The following is an 18,263-nucleotide window of genomic DNA, read 5'->3' as shown; positions in this document are numbered from 1 at the left end:
GGGGCCAGGCGACGGGGGATTTTGAGGGGGCATAGCAGAAGGCAGAGTATCAAAGGGAATATATGATAATATTACACTTGAATATTACACAGGAACACCAAGCCAACATCTGTTTTTCTATTAGCAGCTTTCATCTAGGCTCCTTGAACAGTTGTTCCATTTAAAATGACAAAAACTTAGATGATTATTACTTCCTGTGTAGACATGCTGCATACGGCCGATGACAGCGGTATTTAGGAGGACACGATGACCTTTTTAATCTTTCTTTTTTGCGAGCGCCTGTTTTCTGTGTGCTTAGCGGCGGCTTGCATCCAGCGGCGGGTTTAAAGGAGAGGCCGTCTGTCACCCAGTGTGCTGTGATGCGAAGCTGCTGCCTGTTTGGTATTCCTCAGTACGGTTAGGTTAGTTATCTCAGAGTGTACAAATACAACCAAATAGACACACAGGCGGAAGGGTCCAATTGGTTCCATTTGTATACTCTCCCTTAACAGTTGATGATTTTAGTGTGTTTAAGGAGGTTTTTCTTCAGCTGAGGAATCAGAAGCCATGCAACAGGATATTACTCTGAATCGCTCTCTTCCCCAGTGCCTGCTTCCTTGACATGAGTGTGCCAAGGACTAAGGAGGCATCTCTGCTTCGTATTAGCCCCAGGGTTCATGTAAGCCCTCCACTGACACAACTCTGCCCCTGTGAAGCCTCTCGGTAGCAAGGCTGCAGAGGTTGCAGGCTTTGGAGACAAGAGCGCCGATATAAGCAGGCTTTCTCTTGGGCGAGTACAAACCTGCCCACATGATCCTTGAAGTGACAGGAACCGCTGCAGACTCATAATTTACAGTGCACACGTGTGCCCGCTTCACTTGCACAGACAGAAGAGAAAATTAAACTATAGAAGACAGATGTGCTTCAAGCTGCAGACGAGTGAAAAGTGCCCAGCGTTTCACTGTACCTTAGCATTCTCGATGCATGGACAAATGGCCCATGCAGCGCTGGCTTGAACATCTGCATTGGGGTTCTTCAACAAGGACCAGAGCAGACGTACTCCATCCAGGCTGTCAATGATCCTGGAATGAGAAATGGAGACAGCGGGAGGGGAGTGGAGAGGAGGGAGATTAAAGAAAAGTAATGAACAAGTAAAACCATAAGAATGACTTGACCGTGAGCCCACGGCGTTAGAACACAGCGATTACTCTGACACTACCAATCAAACACTCAGGACAGTCAGTGCAACTGTTATTTCATTCTTTCTCTTTGCGAGTGTGCCTATTATCGTGGCCATTTTTCTCAAGTGTTCTTTGACCATATCGGCATGCTTGAGTGCAGGCCTTGAACAGCCGTTACTGAGCCGGATCAAAGGAGCCATCCATTTAAAACATGGGCTTTCCATCACAGCCCGCCTTGATCCCTGTAGGCTGCAGTTCCCTCTGCTAGCCCCGAAACTCACCCACTGTCGGCTCAGTCCAGCGATGCTAGGGGCCACAAGTTAACATGGTGTACGTGTGTGTGTGTGTATGTGTGTGTGTATGTGTATGTGTATGTGTGTGTGTGTGTGTGTGTGTGTGTGTGTGTGTGTGTGTGTGAGCGTGCGCACGTGCGTGTGTGTGTACTAGTCATACATACATTTATATTTAGTAACTGAGACAAACTCATACTGTATACCATGGTGGTGGGCTTGTTTTTCAACCCGGGCAAAAGAAGAAGAAAAAAAGAAAAAGAAAGAGAGAGAGAGGGGACCTCTCTCCAAATCAAACAGAGCAAGAGACAGGTCTCTCTATATTTCATTGGTTCCGAGCGTAGTTTACTCAAGCGCGAGCAGTATTTCATGCCGCATACATGACTGTAGTCGGGGGGCTGCAGTCAGGAGTCTGGGAACCCAAAAAGAATTACGCCACAGTACGCCCGTTGTCTGGTATAAATAACATGTAACGTGTTCCCCATGTGTGCTTCCACCAACAAGGCCGACATTGAATGCTGTCATAATTGCTTAAACACTCCCTAATCACGGTATCTCCGTGACTGGCAACGAGCGAGCACTCGGCGGAGACGTGACGTCCCCCACACGCACACGCGCACACACACGCACACACACACACACACACACACACACACACACACACACACACGCGCGCGCCATCTGTCTTCCGTTTGTGCATAAATCAGTCTGAGGGCTGTGGGGGTGGGGGGTCTGGTTGTGAGGGGGTGTCATAACACAAGGTTCCAGTCCGCAGAGGCCTCTTAAAACCAGCCGCCGAAAAACAGAAACAAAATACAAGCCGCCAAAATACAAGCCGCCAAAATACTATACGGGCCGCCAAAATACTGTACAGGCCTCTGCGTCCCTCCCAAAGAAGCAGGTATGAAACACATTAGAGGATGAAGATGCAGCTGACAGTGATGGATTGGCGAGGGGAGACCGCAGAACCCCGGAGGCATTCAACGATGCATGTTCCTCTGTGTAGCTACACGGGCATTTGTCTGTCTAAGGAAACGCTACGTTATTAAATCGCGCTGGTCTTACCGGTCGGGAAAAGAAAACAAACATTGTTTTATTTGTGTAATTTTTTTCCCCCCATTTCCTCCCCAATGTTGGAGTTGCCAAACCGCCCCAAGTCTACAGCGGTCCCTGTCACCCCCTCACTGTTGGTCTTGGGAAGGGTGTAGACAACCACATGCATCCTGATGATGTCGCCAGCCACTTCTTTTTACCTGACGGCAAGGACCTGTAGGAAGGAGTCACTAGTGCAGCGAACAAAAACAGAGTTTTCACAGATTTGTCCGCTGGCGAAAGCTGAAGTAATCATGTTTTCGGGTAGTCCGTCCATCTGTATTCTGTAATGTACAGTACAACCGTCTGTCCCAACCTTGTAGAACACAATACTTCTCAGGAATTCCTTCAAATTTGGCACAAACACCCACGGACTCATGAGATGAACTGAATGAATTTGGTGGACAAAGCTCAAATGGCCTCCACGGGCAAAAGCCGTGGCTGGAGAGGCTAATTTTCACTTCTTCTTACATAAATCAAACATCCTGCTTAATAGGTTTAGATGTCAATCCCAATGTCCACCCTAAGGCCTAAGCCCTGAACCATCACAGACTTAATTGATGTCACCTGGTAAGTGCGTGAGTGGGAGAGGCAATAAGAGCTTGCCTAAAACTACAATTGATGCCTTCTGTAAAGTCTGCACTACATTATATGAGCATGAACAGAGATGTAAACTGCGACTAATTGGCAGGAGCATGCAGCCGCCATGCAGTCTTTTTCTACAGCGGGGGTGGACAGTTGTGCAATGCAAGCCAAAGCTTTCGCTGGCATACTGTACTTGTCAGGTGGTGCTTTGATTGGAATTTTGTCACTGTTGTAGCAGCACAACACATATGCAAACATCGTCATCATCGTTTGTTGGCAAACTAAACTACTCAATCGAAAAAGCAAAAAATGACAACACTGGACCGGGGCAGGAAACAATCAAATGTGAGTTATGTTAATTGCTTAGCAAATGACTGTACACGCTCATGTCTCAAAATAAGCCCTTTGCCACAAGATGCCGAAAAAGCCCCTGTGGAAGTCACAATGTTCTGTCCACAGCTAAGTGTAAACGCCTAAAGATTACAAGGCCCTGGCCTAAATATACATGTCGTGAGAAAACATGGGGAACACGACTGCGGAATGATCAGGCTTGACTGTAAAACACTTCTCTTTGTTGAAGCTGAATCTCCCACAGTCAGTGGCTGAGACAGCCTTATTTTGTCCAAACACGCTGAACTTCTTTTTTATTGCACCCCTGCGGTTCCACTCCCCCCCACAAGCGCGTTACTCTGACACACACAACAGTGTTAACGGCCAGCCCAGAGCGTGCACTCAGACGCGCAAGCATCGACTTGTGTCCAGTGTTAATTAAGGAGGGTCTCGGAGTCCATAACAACCCCATAAAAAAACAATGAGATTCAGATGGGGACGGTGCAGTGTTGTGCAGTGCTTGCGGCCGCGGGAGAGGAGGAACATGGACTGGAGTGAATGTTCTCTGTGCTTTTTCCAGCACATGAGGTCTTGGACGGGGCCTGAAGTATGCTCCCCTGACCACCTCCGTCCCTGACAATGACCGCGGAGCTACAGTAAAACACTGGGGCTCAAACCACAACCATATTCATTCGCAGCAGGTACAATAAACAAAGCCTTTAAAATCTGTCATTATGCCGCAGATGAAAGAGGACCCTACCTGTGTAATTACACACTAAAATAACTGTTTTATTCTTTTTAATTTTATAATATTGGGATGTGGTGACTTAAATGGTACCATCTTTGATCTGGGAAATTATGTCACTGTCCTGTCATAACACATGATCTTGTTACACAGTCTGGACTATATGTTTGGACCTAGTTCAGTAATGTTCTAGGTAAGCCGCCGGTCATCTATTAAAGAATTACTTGTGAAAACACTGCTGTGTGTGTTCGTATACAGTAAGTGTGTGGCAGGAGAGAGCAGTGTAACCTTCGCCTAGCTCTGTATGTTTGAAGGGAGAGATACTCACGCCATGTTCTCCATGTCTGTGGCACAGGCGCCCACCGCTTTCGTCACATTCACAAGCAGTGCCTTGATGATATGAACAATGGACGAGAGAGAGAGAGAGAGAGAGAAAACAAACAATAAGCCAAAAGGTTTTCAGATAGATGTTCAAGTGTTTATTGTATGTGCACGGTTCCATTACATAAACAAACTAGAAAGAAGCAATTCTGGGAAATTGCAAAGTGTGGTTGCCTCACTCGCTAATATAGGCCCCTCCCGGTAATTTTGCTAGCCAATTACAATGTAAAGTCACCCTTGTGATCATGTGTAAGTAATTCGGAGGGTTTTTTCCCCCCCGAAATCCCCCCGAAAGTGTTTTTGTAATTGTGGCGCCCCCTATAGATAAAAATAGAATAGCTTTTGGCTCTGTGTTTATTAAGCCACCCTCGACATTTGACAAAAATTTGGGATGGATCGGACATTCCGTTCGTGATTTGTGCCGTCTTTTGTAAAACAGGCCCCTCCCACCAACTTTGGAAGCTGATTAGGGACGAACGATATGGACTATCAAAATTCTGACTTTGCTGTTTTAATCGGATAGGTCCGGAGATCATGTGTACCGATTCTTGTGAGATTTGGCCAAAATCTGTAGCTGGAGGATCCAAAAGTGTGTTTTGAAGAAAATTCAAAATGGCGGAAAATCTATCCTGACGCAAATGGGCGTGGCCTATATGGGGAGATGCGTCATGACTCAAGGAATATTTTGATTTTACGACCTACCATGCAAGAGTTATAATGCAAAACGTAAAGTGGGCTGTTATAGCGCCACCATGAGGCCGACCGATATAATTATATGTTAATTTATTTTCATAATTATTATGAACCTCCCCTCCAAGTGTTGTAACTACAGCCCTTACGGTCTCAGAGAAACAAATAGTTGAATGTAAGTTTTCCCATTTTCCCATTCAAGTGAATGGGGAAAATTTATTCACTAATTAATTAATATCAATTAAACTATACAACATTTCTCTTATCAATCAACAAGCACACGATTCCCGATGAAGCCGGTCGATTTGACATATGGCTCGAGTATGTTTGGCAAAAACTGTGGGAGGCGTAGCACGGCAAAATAAAGTTTATACAGAATAAGAAAGAAAGAAAGAAAGAAATAAAAGGTAAGGGGAACAATAGTATGGTTGCCCATAGGCAACCACACTAATAAAGAAGTAGTAAAGTAAAATCCTTGCCTGGTTGGTTCCAGTGAGCAGGTTGACCAAAGGCCGGATGCCTCTACACTGGCGGATGGTGTCTCGGTTGGCAGGAACCTGGGCACACTCCCCCAGAGCTCCTACCACGTTGACCAGCACCTCTTCAGGCTGATCTGTGAGCAGACCAACCAGCTTCTCCAGGGCTTTGTACTCCTGAAACCTTAAGGAGGGGAGAGGGGGTGTCAGTGATTCAGCCTTTATAGAGGGTATGCGAGTGACATCATCATCAAACCCGGAAGTTATGCAGGAACGCCTACTGAGTGGCAAAAACTACTTCCTGGCCTTGACCAAGGACTGTCTAAAGAGGACGAGACGCGAAGACCGTACAGGCGACGCCATGTTGCTTATGGTGCTCCATGGAAGGAAAGAAACATGCACAGTTGAGACCAAGGAAGCTGAACGCGGAAGTGTTGGCTGCATATAGCCCATTGCGCATGTTTCTTTCCTTCCATGGAGCACCATAAGCAACATGGTGTCGCCCGTACGGTATTCGCGTCTCGTCCTCTTTAGACAGTCCTTGGCCTTGACAGCCCATTCATCCAAACAGAAAAGTTGTATTTGATTGCATTAAACAACGTTAAACAATATTAAACTGACTTTGTCACTCACTTTGCCACTCGATTTGCCATTCACTTTATGCATGTGCATACCCTCTATACTCTCAGTTCTGGACCTGACACTGTGTGGGTTATTTGGTCTAGAAATAATTTGTGTAGGTATCGTTTATTTTGAGAGAGGTCTGTCAAAATACTGTGGTTGGTGTTATACTGAAGACAGGATGGGCTGGGGGGAGGCGAACGCTCCATTTGTTTCGCTCTCAACTGAACAAAAAGCTGCTTTGCATGCATGACTTTTTAGTTTTTATATCACCTAAGAACTAGGCAGGTGAGCCAACAGTGAGGCCTTGATGAGGCTTGTGAGCCCGAGCAAAGCGGAGCCAGGCGACCAAGTGCCAGCACAGAGCGCCCGATGGCTTCGCATGTTGACAAGCTTGCCGTCCGAGTTGGCAAGCTGGGGTGGACAGAATAGGTGGTTACCTGTTCCAGTGCTCTGAGGCGGTTAGTGCTAGACTGCAGGGGCAGCCCTCGTTTCGTTCACTTTACATCACTTGAAGATAAGGCGGGCGTTCCAAATGTTTGTCTTGTGGAATGTTGATATCTTTCCCCGAGTGTACTAGTAAAGTTGCAAATGTCCTGGTTTTTTCCCCCAACATATAATACAGATAATTCATAGGTTCTCTGACAAAGAATCAGTAAACAGCCACAAATGGTGCCATTTGGCCACATGACAAACAACAACAGCAGCAGCAACAACAACAACAACAGTGTAGGAACTGGGTTGTATACGTAGGCCGTCGGCTGGCATTGGCACAGCTCATTGACACAGTAGGAACTGGGTTGTATACGTAGGTCGTCGGCTGGCATTGGCACAGGTCATTGACACAGTAGCAGAGAGGCAGTTGAACTGGGTTGTATACGTAGGTCGTCGGCTGGCATTGGCACAGACCATTGACACAGTAGCAGAGACGAAGTTTTCCCATGCGTCTCCTCGCAGCGCCCCCACATGTACTTTGCATGACCGAGGTTTAGCTGTGGCTTGGCAACACACACTCTCTGTTTTGCTGCAATATTGCATTGTTTGCCAGCCCTATAAGAGCAGTAAACTACAGTAAACATTTAAGAGGGATATAGTGCGGTTGCAAAAGAAAAACCCCAACAAACCTCTGATGTACGGTTAGGTTCTACGACTGCTTTTATTCACGGTTACGGTTGCTGGCAGGCCGGGTCCGTAGACCATTGTAGAAAGTGTCCAAGGTCATTTGGTTTCGGTCAGGGTCCGCTGAAACACAGCGTATTCTTGCAAGTGAAAACCGTGCTAATGAAGAGCATGTCTGCCAAAGTGAAATTCACAGAGGAAAAAAAAGAGAAAACAATGGTTTTCCTATGCGGCCACCGAAGTGCCATCTGCATTGCACTATGGTAGAATTATCTTGTAATCGTGCACATAACTTTTGATAAATGAACGACTAAGTTATGTCTATTTTTCTAAAAGCCCAAATCCCAACCCGCTTAATTACGTGATGGCAGCAGTTGCCTCGAGCAGCCCGTCCTCCAAACACTGGGCCTCATACAATTGGAAGCTGTTATTAAAAGCCTTGTCAGAAGACGCAAGAACCACAGTTTGGCTTTTTGGAGCGGCGCTTTTTTTTAAATGATTGATTGTCTTCTTCTCTTTCTGCCATTCATCTGCTACTGTAACACTTTAACCCATTTAGACCTTGAGGCCGATTCTAAAATAAATGTCTTCTAAATCCTAAAAGTTAGGACTGACATGTTTCCATGTCAGTGGTGCTCAACCTTTCTATGTCGAGGCCCCCCATAATTATCCGTATTTGGCTGCGGACTCCCATCTGAAAATATGTAGTTCCAGGGACCCCCCGAAAGCAAAGATTTGAGTTGAACATTTTCGCTCTGAAAGAATATATATTCAAAGATTTGCACCACAATTTCCCGCTTTTTCAAAAATAGCAGATCTACAAGCTTGCCACGCTACAAGCTGCCATTTTTTCCAAGAGCTAAAGTATAACATAATGCTTAAAACCCCAAAAGGGATTCCCGTCCTGAATGAGTTAACTGATGGTGCAGAGAGCTAAAATGCTGCCCTCTATGCCAGCCAGTGTGTTTAGGAGAGCCCCGGGTGAATGAAACAGGCATCATTTCAGGGAACCGGAGCAGAGAAGACGGGATAGAAAACATCTCAAACGGATTCGTGCATTAGAGGTGACCTGCAGTGTATTAATCCATTTTGACCTGAGATCAGATTCTAAAAATGTCTTCTACATCCTGACAGTTTTCCGAAAAATCTATGTTTCTATGTCAGTCGTTCTTCGATTTTTCAAAAATAGCAGACCTACAAGCTCGTAGCGCGCCACTCGGTGGCGCGCTATGAGCTTGTAGATCTGCTATTTTTCAATAGCTAAAGCATAACATGATGCTAACACCGAAAGGGGTTCCCGCCTAAAATGGGTTAAACGCATCAAGTGATTCCAAAATGGCAGAACAGGGAATAACTCTGGAGTGAGCGAAGACATTTAGACAGACTGTGAGGTAAGGAGATGTGTCATTTAGATGTGTAATTATGGTCTGCTCATCATAGGGCTGGAACAGAGGTAAGACGGAGGGGTAGTCGGTAATCTGGAAGCGAACCCCACAATCTTGACCCCAAACATTACATTATTGTGCTGGCAAACAAGGCCGGTAAAACTTGGCAGTCACGACTTTCCATTGCAAAGTTATTCCCTCACTCTTTTGTTATAAGTCTAAGTTTTTTTTAATTATTATTATTATTTTATTTTTTTACACACAGCATTCGTGTGTGTCCCCAACACCTTGATATATGGGTGCAAGGGGCCATATATCATTGCTTCCATAAATCTACATTAAAATATGTACACGGTAAGCTTCTGATGACTACAAGGTTGGCTTCTTTATAAAGGCCTTCCATTAACTCATTTTGGGGCGGGAACCCCTTTTGGTGTTAGCATTATGTTGTGCTTTAGCTATTCAAAAATAGCAGATCTACAAGCTCATAGCGTGCCACCGAGTGGCGCGCTACGAGCTTGTAGGTCTGCTATTTTTGAAAAATCGAAGAATGACTGACAAAGAAATATAGCTTTTTCAGAAAACTGTCAGGATGTAGAAGACATTTTTAGAATCTGATCTCAGGTCAAAATGGGTACTTAAAATATGTACACAGTAAGCTTCTGATGACTACAAGGTTGGCTTCTTTATAAAGGCCTTTCATTAAAGAATAACCTCTGCCCAGACTCCAAACCCTTTCTTTAATGCTGCAAGTCTAATGGACAACACAAGCTTCTGGGCCTTTAAACGATGGCCGCTTTAACCCATTTTGACCTGGGAACGATTCTACAAATGTCTTCTAAACAGTTTTCTGAAAAACCCATGTTTCTGTGTCAGTCGTTCTCAAACATTTTCATGTCAAGGACACCCAAGATAATAATATGTAATTGGCCGCCGACCCCCATCTGAAAATATGTTGTTCCAGGGACCCCACCAGAAGCCAAGATTTGAGGTAAAAACTTTGGCTCTGAAAGAATATACAGTATATTCAAAGATTTGCGCCACATTTTCACGATTTTTCAAAAATAGCAGATCTACAAGCTCGTAGCGCTGCTATTTGTCAACAGCTAAAGCATAACATAATGCTTAAAACACCAAAAGGGGTTCCCGCCCAAAGTGGGTTAAACAAACACACTTCGGTTATGAATGTAATTATATTTCTGGCCATCAATCATCTCTCATTGTGATGCATCATTAATCAGCAAAATGGCTAACACATGCTGCTGCTGCTGCTAGCGTCAAGTAGCAGTAGGTCTCCCTCCCTGCCCCTATACTGTCCAGACCAGGCTGGAGATCACTCACACAGAAGCATGCAGGCTTTGTTATGGGCCATGCACTGTGTTACAGTAATGTTGCTTCATGAAAACAGAAAGAAAGAAAGAAATCTCCCCCTCTCCCGCTCATTACTACTGCAGTTTATTCCAAACTGATTTCCATCTCGGAATGCCACTCAGCCTGTGATTGATTCTGAAATGAGCGCACGCCCGGAACAGAGCTCAAAGAGACCGAGTTACCATTAGCAGCCTTTCCCCTTTCGACAGTAATGGCTTGGTCAAGCCATTCCAAGCCTTTGCATGACCTTGATATTTTTATAAGTTATTCAAATAACCCTGTGAGAGAAGTGTAGACTAGCGATATTTTAAGAAAATAAAGAACGTTTGCTGTACATCATGCTGGTTTGCCTCCTGCAGCCGCGGCCAAGTTTCACCTTCGTTCACACCCAGGTGTGAGTGGCGTCCAGAAAACTACAGCCTAAAAACTCAACAGCACACAGTAAAGGAGCAGCTAAAATGGGAACGTCATGGCCCTTTGGCTTCTCCCACCTAGGTGCCTCGTGAAGTATTACATTAGTCCTAATGATAGCAGGGCTATACCTTCTGAATCCTCTGATGTTCGCAAATGAAGTGCCACCAATTGTGGTTTTACATGTGGTTAAAGGTGCCATTATCATCATTCCTCGTGTTTATTATTACTGTTGCCTTTTTGCATAGCAACAATGTTATGAGTAATTACGCAGGGCACCAGGCCCATAATGGGAGCAAGTGTACGGAGGTGCCATATTACTCATGGCCAGCTATAGCACACTTAACTTGTTTTATCGCCATGCCAAGCTGCACTCAGAAGGGTTCCCAGTTGTTGCCATTTCTGTTGTTTTTCTGACGGCTTTAAAAAAAATAACTTTGGTTCAGAAGTGGGCTGAATATATGAAAAGCGGTCTAGTATAGCCAGTGGCCCATGCAGGGGCAGTGTGAGAGGTTCACTCTGTACCCAGAAAACGGATGAAATGTGTAAAGTGCTGTTCACGGTGACATCAACCTCATTGAACTTGGCCTGTGAGGAAGAGATTCCTCCAGCCGTTTTCAATGAGATGTTATTGTCATGCTACTATAATGGGATCTTTACTAAATTGAATATGGCAACAGGCATCCATTTTCAGTTGGGGGGGGACTTAAGTCTCTAAATGTAGGATATCACTCTGTCAGTTGTGATATATGATGTCTTGGAAGATGTTTGTGAGAGCTACTGGCCTTTCTATTGTTATTTTTAGAATTCCACAGTAATTTGAATTATATAGCGTTCCCAAGTCAGAAGCTAAACATTTCCACATAATCGTACCTCAACGTAAACCCTATAAAACTCTCAAAACAATCTTATCGTAAAAAAAGTGATTAACGGACAGCGTGTTATCAGTTCGTTGGCTCCGTTGCAAAAAATAAGCCTTGGATTTATTGTGAGGTTGCCACGGTATTCATTTAATAGATGTGGGTTGTATTCTAGGTCTCCCGCCTCACACCGAATGAGAAAATAAGTTATGTTAAATCATTTTCTTTTCTTTTCATGGGAGCAGCACCACTGGAGAGGCAGAGGCCTGCCAGGGCACGGACTCAGGGCATTATTTATTTTAGAGGGAAAATTACTGACTTAAAAAATCATCTGACGCGAACGCAAAAAACCCAAGGAGCGTTCCAGAAATGTCACTGCTGAGGGAACTGCTCTAAATGACACTTAAATAAACGTCTGCCATACATGATAAATGATTAAAGGCTCTGTCAGCGTGCCTTTTCTGACATTAGCAAATAGCTGTCGTGCGGCTGATCCTTCGAGTATGCTCGCTCTTGTTCAACACACTGACAGAGGACTGCCTCGACTAACACGTCATATAAGACTATAAAATCAACACCTTTGCTTTGTCTGTTGTTAGCAGTGGAAAAGGGCGAATTCCACCGGCAGACAGTCACGTAAAAGCTCAAAGCTAATCTGTGCAAAAAAGAAAAAAAGACGCATTAACATTTTAGCCAAATAATCGCTTCGAACAGACGCGACGTAAAGCGACAGGGACATATTATGACAACAGTGTGAGGGTGGAAAAAGTGAGATGACTAGCATGTGAACCAATGGACGACCCCCATAAAAAAGCAGCACATGTGATGGTGATTGCACAGATATTCTAATACGCTCAAGGAGTCACCCGGTTTGCCTAGGGCTCCCACTCTAACCGCAGCGAGTCAGCAAACATAATTTTCCAAACACGACGAACACATGCTAAATTGCTATTAACCCCCGCTTTTCAAAATTGAGGCTCATTAGATCGCCGCTCGCATGTAAGTGATTTGTCAACGTCAGGGTAATCCGTTACCGGCCAATTGCAAACACACAGACGTAGGTCTCGAAAAACAAGGGTCTGTTCCATGATCACCCCATCACGCAAAACAAACAGCAGTAGCACACCGGCTATGGCCGTTTATTAACGCGTGTGAGTGTGCATGCATGTGCGAGACAAGAACATGTACGTATGTGTGCGCCACATGTATGCAAGTGTATATGCCACCTGACTGAGACGCATGTGTGTGTTTGTACATGCGTGCGAGTCAATGTGCGTGCGTGCGTGCGCGAAGGTGTGCGTGTGCCCTCATGCGTGTTAGTGTGTTAATGAGAGGTAATAAGGTGAGACCCCGAGCAGAGAGGCGTACTTAGCCACGTTCTCCATGCTGATGGAACACTTCCAGATGGCTCCGGTGGTGGCAGCCAGCAGCAGCTTGTTGTCCCTCTGGCTCAGCAGGGACACCAGGGGCTGAAGGCCCTTGTAGCGACGCACCAGGTCACGGGTGTGCTTGTCCTCTGCACACTAAGAGGCCAAAACGAGAGAGAGTCGGGGTGTAACGTCAGCTCATGCTACAATGTGCTTCCAATTAGAACAGTAGACTACATAACCATTCGACTTTTCACACGACATAGCATTTGTATAGTCCTGGTCAAAATGCTCGCCTATAGGGAATATTAGAGGAAAACAGCGACCTTAAAGATTGCACTGGCGCAGTGCATTTGAAGCTCTTGGTTTTCACAGCTGAGGTTTTTGACCAGGTCCTTGATCATGCCCTCCGTTTGAATGGCAATTCGGTAGCTTCTCTGTAAGAGAAAGACAAAAAATGTAATCCATATTACGGTATGCAGCCAACATAACAGGACTTCTCTAATCTAAACACATGAATGGCTATTGTATTCTGGGAGGCGAAGATTCAGCAAAAATGGCTCTATGTAGATCTAAAAGCTGCACTTGACTATTTTTGCCAAAGAGATTTGGTGTAGACTAGGGAGAAAAAAGCAACCCTAGTGGACTACAAATCTTGCATGTCGCCATAGCACTTTTTTACTATTTTGAAAAACATTTAGAAATAGTTCAAATAGCCAAGCTCCCAACGTGTCAATGTAGATCGGACATTTTCACCATTTTAAAATGTTTTTTCGAAATAGTAAACAATGGGGTTGGCAAAAGGGCCTTTCTGTGTGGAGTTTGCATCTTCTCCCTGTGTCCCCTAGGGTAGGTGCCCTCACAAAAAACATGCAGTAATCCTGGTCTCTAAAAACGTCCTCCCCCTGGCCAACCCATCAGGCGCCCCTGATGGAGGGGAAAGGAACTCGTTGGAATAACGTGTTCCTTCCACACGCAACGTCCAAACGGGGAAAGTCCCCACTGTCAGGTGAATAGAAGCAGCTTGGACTCATCATGCATGAGGTCAGTCCGTTGCTCTCCCCAGGTCGGCAGAGGGAGTGTAGCGCCCAGGATTACATTAGATAATTGACACTGGGTGAAAGAAATTGGTTAAAAATTGTGGGATACTTTATTTTTATTTTTTATAAAACAATTCCGACCGCATGTTGCCAATGCTATACCACCACATACAATTACACGCCCACACAGACACCCACCTCTGAAGCACACTCCTGCAGCGTGCCCACCACGGGGATGAGCATGTTGTGGTGGGGGGACTTGAGCAGGCGTGCCAGCAGGGGGATGCCCCCGGCCCTGCGGATGGCCTCCTTGTTCCTGGTGCTCTTGCTGCAGCTCCACAGCGCTAGCGCTCCGCAGCGGGCCACCTCCATGTCCTTCTCCTGCTCGCCGCTCAGCGTGCTGGCCGGGGCGCCGGGGACGCAGTCCAGCAGCTCCACCTGATACAGTGGTGGAGCAAGAGTACTCAAATGTTTACATGTAAAAGTTCATACATTCATAATGTATTGGCATCAAAGTGTACTTAAAGTGCCAAAAGTAAAAATACTCCTTATACAGAAATGTCCCATTTCAAATGTCTAAAAATCGTAAAAGAAATGGCAGATCTACAAGCTCACAATGCAGCGCGTTGTGAGCTTGTAGATCTGCTATTTTCAAATGGCCGAAATGTATAGGGCGTGTGGTAAATATATGTTTTGTAATAATAATCAAGTTTCCAAATAAGTGTAGTGGAGTAAAAGTACAATATTTTCCTCTGAAATGTAGTGGAGTAGAAGTAAAAGTACTGAAACTTTTAAATACTCCAGCAAAGTAAACGTACCTCAAAATTGTACTTGTACTACCAGTACTACCACCACTGCACCTGAAGAACCCAAGACATACGGACATGGACCGACATCGATGCACAAAATGTGACGAGGAATGCAAACACTCCCATACACTACATGCACGCACAGACAAGCAAAGCACGTAATATGCCTGGATTTATACTTATTCGCGGTGGTGCTGCGCACACAAAACAGCAGATCTACAAGCCCACAGCGTGTCGCATCTCCGCACATTGTGAGTTTGTAGATGTGGTGTGTTTGCTGTGCGAGATGATGCGCAACCAAGTATAAATAAATCAGCCGTACGGTAACAGGCCTGCAGTGCAAACCTCCAAACAGTCACCCACTACTGCACTGCAGAACGCAAACTCTGTGAACCTGGATTGGACTCGCGTTCAAGGATTCCGAAATCTCCGCTGGCTGCACCGGAGCGATAATGGCCGTCTCCAGATGAGAATAGCAAGTTGTTGGCTGTGATTAGGGGCGTAATTAAAATTCTATTACCACAGGGGCTGACAGGATTAAAAAGCCAGAGATGGCGGGGAGTGGAAAAGCGTCAGGACAGATGTTGACGTTAGGTCTGAGAAGCCCAGTGTGACGGCTTATGGCCGTCCTGTCGGTGTTTTAATCCGTAGTTCCTGGCCCGTGAGACAGAGCAGGCAAATCTATTACACACACACACACACACACACACGCACGCACGCACGCACGCACGCACACACACACACACACACGCATGCACACACGCTGCACAGTTCAAAGGTGGTCTCTTGCCGTAGCGTGAAATTAATCTGCCCTTGCGAGTGACTCGCACATGAGAACATCCGATTCGTGAGCTGGGGAAAATATACAAAGCACGGGGGCTTTAATCACAGGTCCCTCTGTCAATAAACATGAACGCAGGTCGTTGGACGTCAGGGACATTCTATCTGTTTTTCGGCCTGGACCTGCTCTCGTGTGAGGTAGAGACTCTTGGCGGCACTGTGCAGAACCGGGGGACAGCGCCAGCGGGAGACGTGCTTTAGCGAAGGTTGTGACCGTGTCATGTGCTGTATACCATACGGGGGCAAGAAGGCAACTGTGCGACATTGCCCAACACCACGTTTACTGTGGTCTGTACACCAGAGTGCCATTACTTCAGACTCACCAGTCTCTTAATGCCTCCGGACTGCCTGATGGTTCTCCGCGCTCTGCGGAACTTGGCCACGTTGGCGATGGTCTCGGCGGCCAGCGCCTTGAGGTCCTTCACCGGCGAGTCCAGGATCTTCACCATGGTCTGAAGGCCGCCCAGGTCGGCGATGGCATGGCGGATCTGAGAGCTCTGACTGATCTCCCTCAGGATCTTCAGGGAGCCGATCTGACCGCGCACGCACATGCACACACACACACAAGTTAACGACCACAAAAGCAAACGGAGACTTGGGGGGGAAGAAAAACTGTGCCCTGATGCAAACATGAGGTGAACATCTGTACGTCAGGGGAGCAATAACAACACAGACTAGCTGAACGTTCACCCTCTCCTCCTCCTACTAAAAATAGTCAGAACAAGAAAGGTCTTAATAAAGTGGGTTAGCCGGCGCCCACAGATGTCATTAGGTCTATGAGGATAACTGCTACCCTGTGTCTTTAAAATCAGCACTCTCTGGCACTAGGGGATTCAATGAGGATGTGTGGTTCTCTAGCTTACAAACACAGGCTGGCACACCACAGTGCTGGCTCTGTTTGGGGCCCGCGGGCCCATCTAGGTCCAGTTCTTGGCACGGCTACTCACTTTGCATTTGATTTCTTCTGTATCCAGCAAGTTAATGAGGACTTCAAGGCCACCTACGTCCCGGATGGCCAGTTGGCACGTCTCCTGCACTAAATTAAAGTCCCTCATGGAGCACAGAGCAATCACAGTGGCCGTCTGGTTCCCTCCCTGAAATAATAATGCCAAGCACGATTGAATGAAAACGGCAGGCAGAGAGAGAGGTGGAGAGAGCTGAGTGGGAGAGTTAAACATGAAACAGGCATTTAGAAAATGGAATGAAGAGGACACAGGCCTCCCTCCCTGCTGGTGTACTGTACTTTTGTTTATAACCACAGCCTGGTAAGTGTTTAGCTTTGTGGTGGTAAACAGCGATGGAAAGAGAGTATATTTGCTAACAGAGCACCGCTCCCTCCCCGACTACCAAGCTGAGGCCATAAACCATTAGACAATGACCTAAGATTGAAAAAGTAGTAGCAACGGAGACCTCAAACTAATAATGACTTTTTGGGCATTGGGGGCCGGGATCTGTTTTGACAGTTGCTATACACACATATGACATTTAACTCGCACTTCCCAATAATTAGCAACCGTTACACTACTAAGTCAATAAGTGTTTTTTGTGAGGGGGAGAAGAAAAAAAATGGGGAAAAAAAAACATTTGATTTAAGTGCAGCTCAATATGTACACATGGCACAGGGCAGGAAATTGAACATATTAGATTTTATAGCCTCAATGTGTGCACTTATAAAAAAAAAGAAAAGGACAAAAAGACAAAACCAGGGATTTAACGTAAGTGACATAAGGTCAAGATGTGATACACACTGTAGTGGCACTCACTTTACTCTGCTCTCTTATCACATTTTGACCCGAGATCAGATTCTAAACATTTCTTCTACTGTACATCCTGACAGTTTTCTGAAAAAGCTATGTTTCTATGTCAGTCGTTCTTCGATTTTTCAAAAATAGCAGACCTACAAGTTCGTAGCGCGCCACTCGGTGGCGCGCTATGAGCTTGTAGATCTGCTATTTTTCAATAGCTAAAGCATAACATAATGCTAACACCAAAAGGGGTTCCCGCACAGAATGGGTTAAGCTAAGTGTAGCGTCTAGAAGAGGGAATCTTGAAACAGGTAGACAGAATCCTGGATTCTGTCTACCTGCTGTCCTAAATAAAACATTGGCACTCTGGCTATTGGCATGTGTGGCCACTTTCTTGTTGTTTCAAGATTCCCTCTTCAAGTTCTCTCCCGTTGGGCCAGCACCGCTAAAAAGGATTTTGGTGTGCGTTAGCATCCTTGTGCAAAGTGTAGTGTCTAAACACATGTTGTGGCTTTTATTTTTTTTACATTCTCCTCCTACATAGATCCACATAATGTCCTGTTTGTGGGTGGAACTTGACAGCGTTATGGCACAGAACATAACAATCTTAGGGTGAGGTCATGGAGGTATTTAAAGTACAGTTTGAGTAACAATAGCCCCTTTTTTCAGTGTTATATTTGGACTCACTATCATATCTAGCTGCATAACAAAAAATCCTGTTGACGTGAGACAGGCTTTTTCGATCACAAACAGAGGGGGGAGGGGGGGGCAAGTCAACGTTGGGATGGAAACAGAAGTTCATGGTAGTAGGTAGAAAACGCAACAGTTGAGAGGCTGTAATTCTAGACATGCTACGCGGCTTTGATATGCGACACTGAAAAAGCCTGGTCCAAAATCTCCTGGCAAGTGAACAATCCAATCTTATTCTGTATGTTTTTATACTCTC

General features: G+C 45.6%; 1 protein-coding gene across 6 annotated transcripts in view; it reads right to left on the bottom strand.

Moving 5' to 3' along the window:
• The window catches only part of odad2 (outer dynein arm docking complex subunit 2), a 50,987-nt gene that overhangs the window by 12,396 nt on the left and 20,328 nt on the right, over positions 1-18,263 (bottom strand). For all 6 annotated transcript variants that reach the window (XM_079489226.1, XM_079489224.1, XM_079489225.1 and 3 more), the window contains exons 11-18: positions 16,520-16,666; positions 15,896-16,105; positions 14,122-14,361; positions 13,210-13,320; positions 12,885-13,039; positions 5,753-5,933; positions 4,531-4,592; positions 947-1,061 (exon numbers count right to left, since the gene is read on the bottom strand). In XM_079489226.1, coding sequence (XP_079345352.1) covers positions 947-1,061; positions 4,531-4,592; positions 5,753-5,933; positions 12,885-13,039; positions 13,210-13,320; positions 14,122-14,361; positions 15,896-16,105; positions 16,520-16,666 — 1,221 coding nt within the window. The remainder of the gene's footprint in view (positions 1-946; positions 1,062-4,530; positions 4,593-5,752; positions 5,934-12,884; positions 13,040-13,209; positions 13,321-14,121; positions 14,362-15,895; positions 16,106-16,519; positions 16,667-18,263) is intronic.

The sequence above is a fragment of the Electrona antarctica genome (genome assembly GCF_951216825.1).
Source record: "Electrona antarctica genome assembly, chromosome: 20".
Taxonomy (NCBI): Eukaryota; Metazoa; Chordata; class Actinopteri; order Myctophiformes; family Myctophidae; genus Electrona; species Electrona antarctica.
Note: the sequence above shows the minus strand (reverse complement) of the source record. Positions and strands in the feature narration are given on the sequence as shown.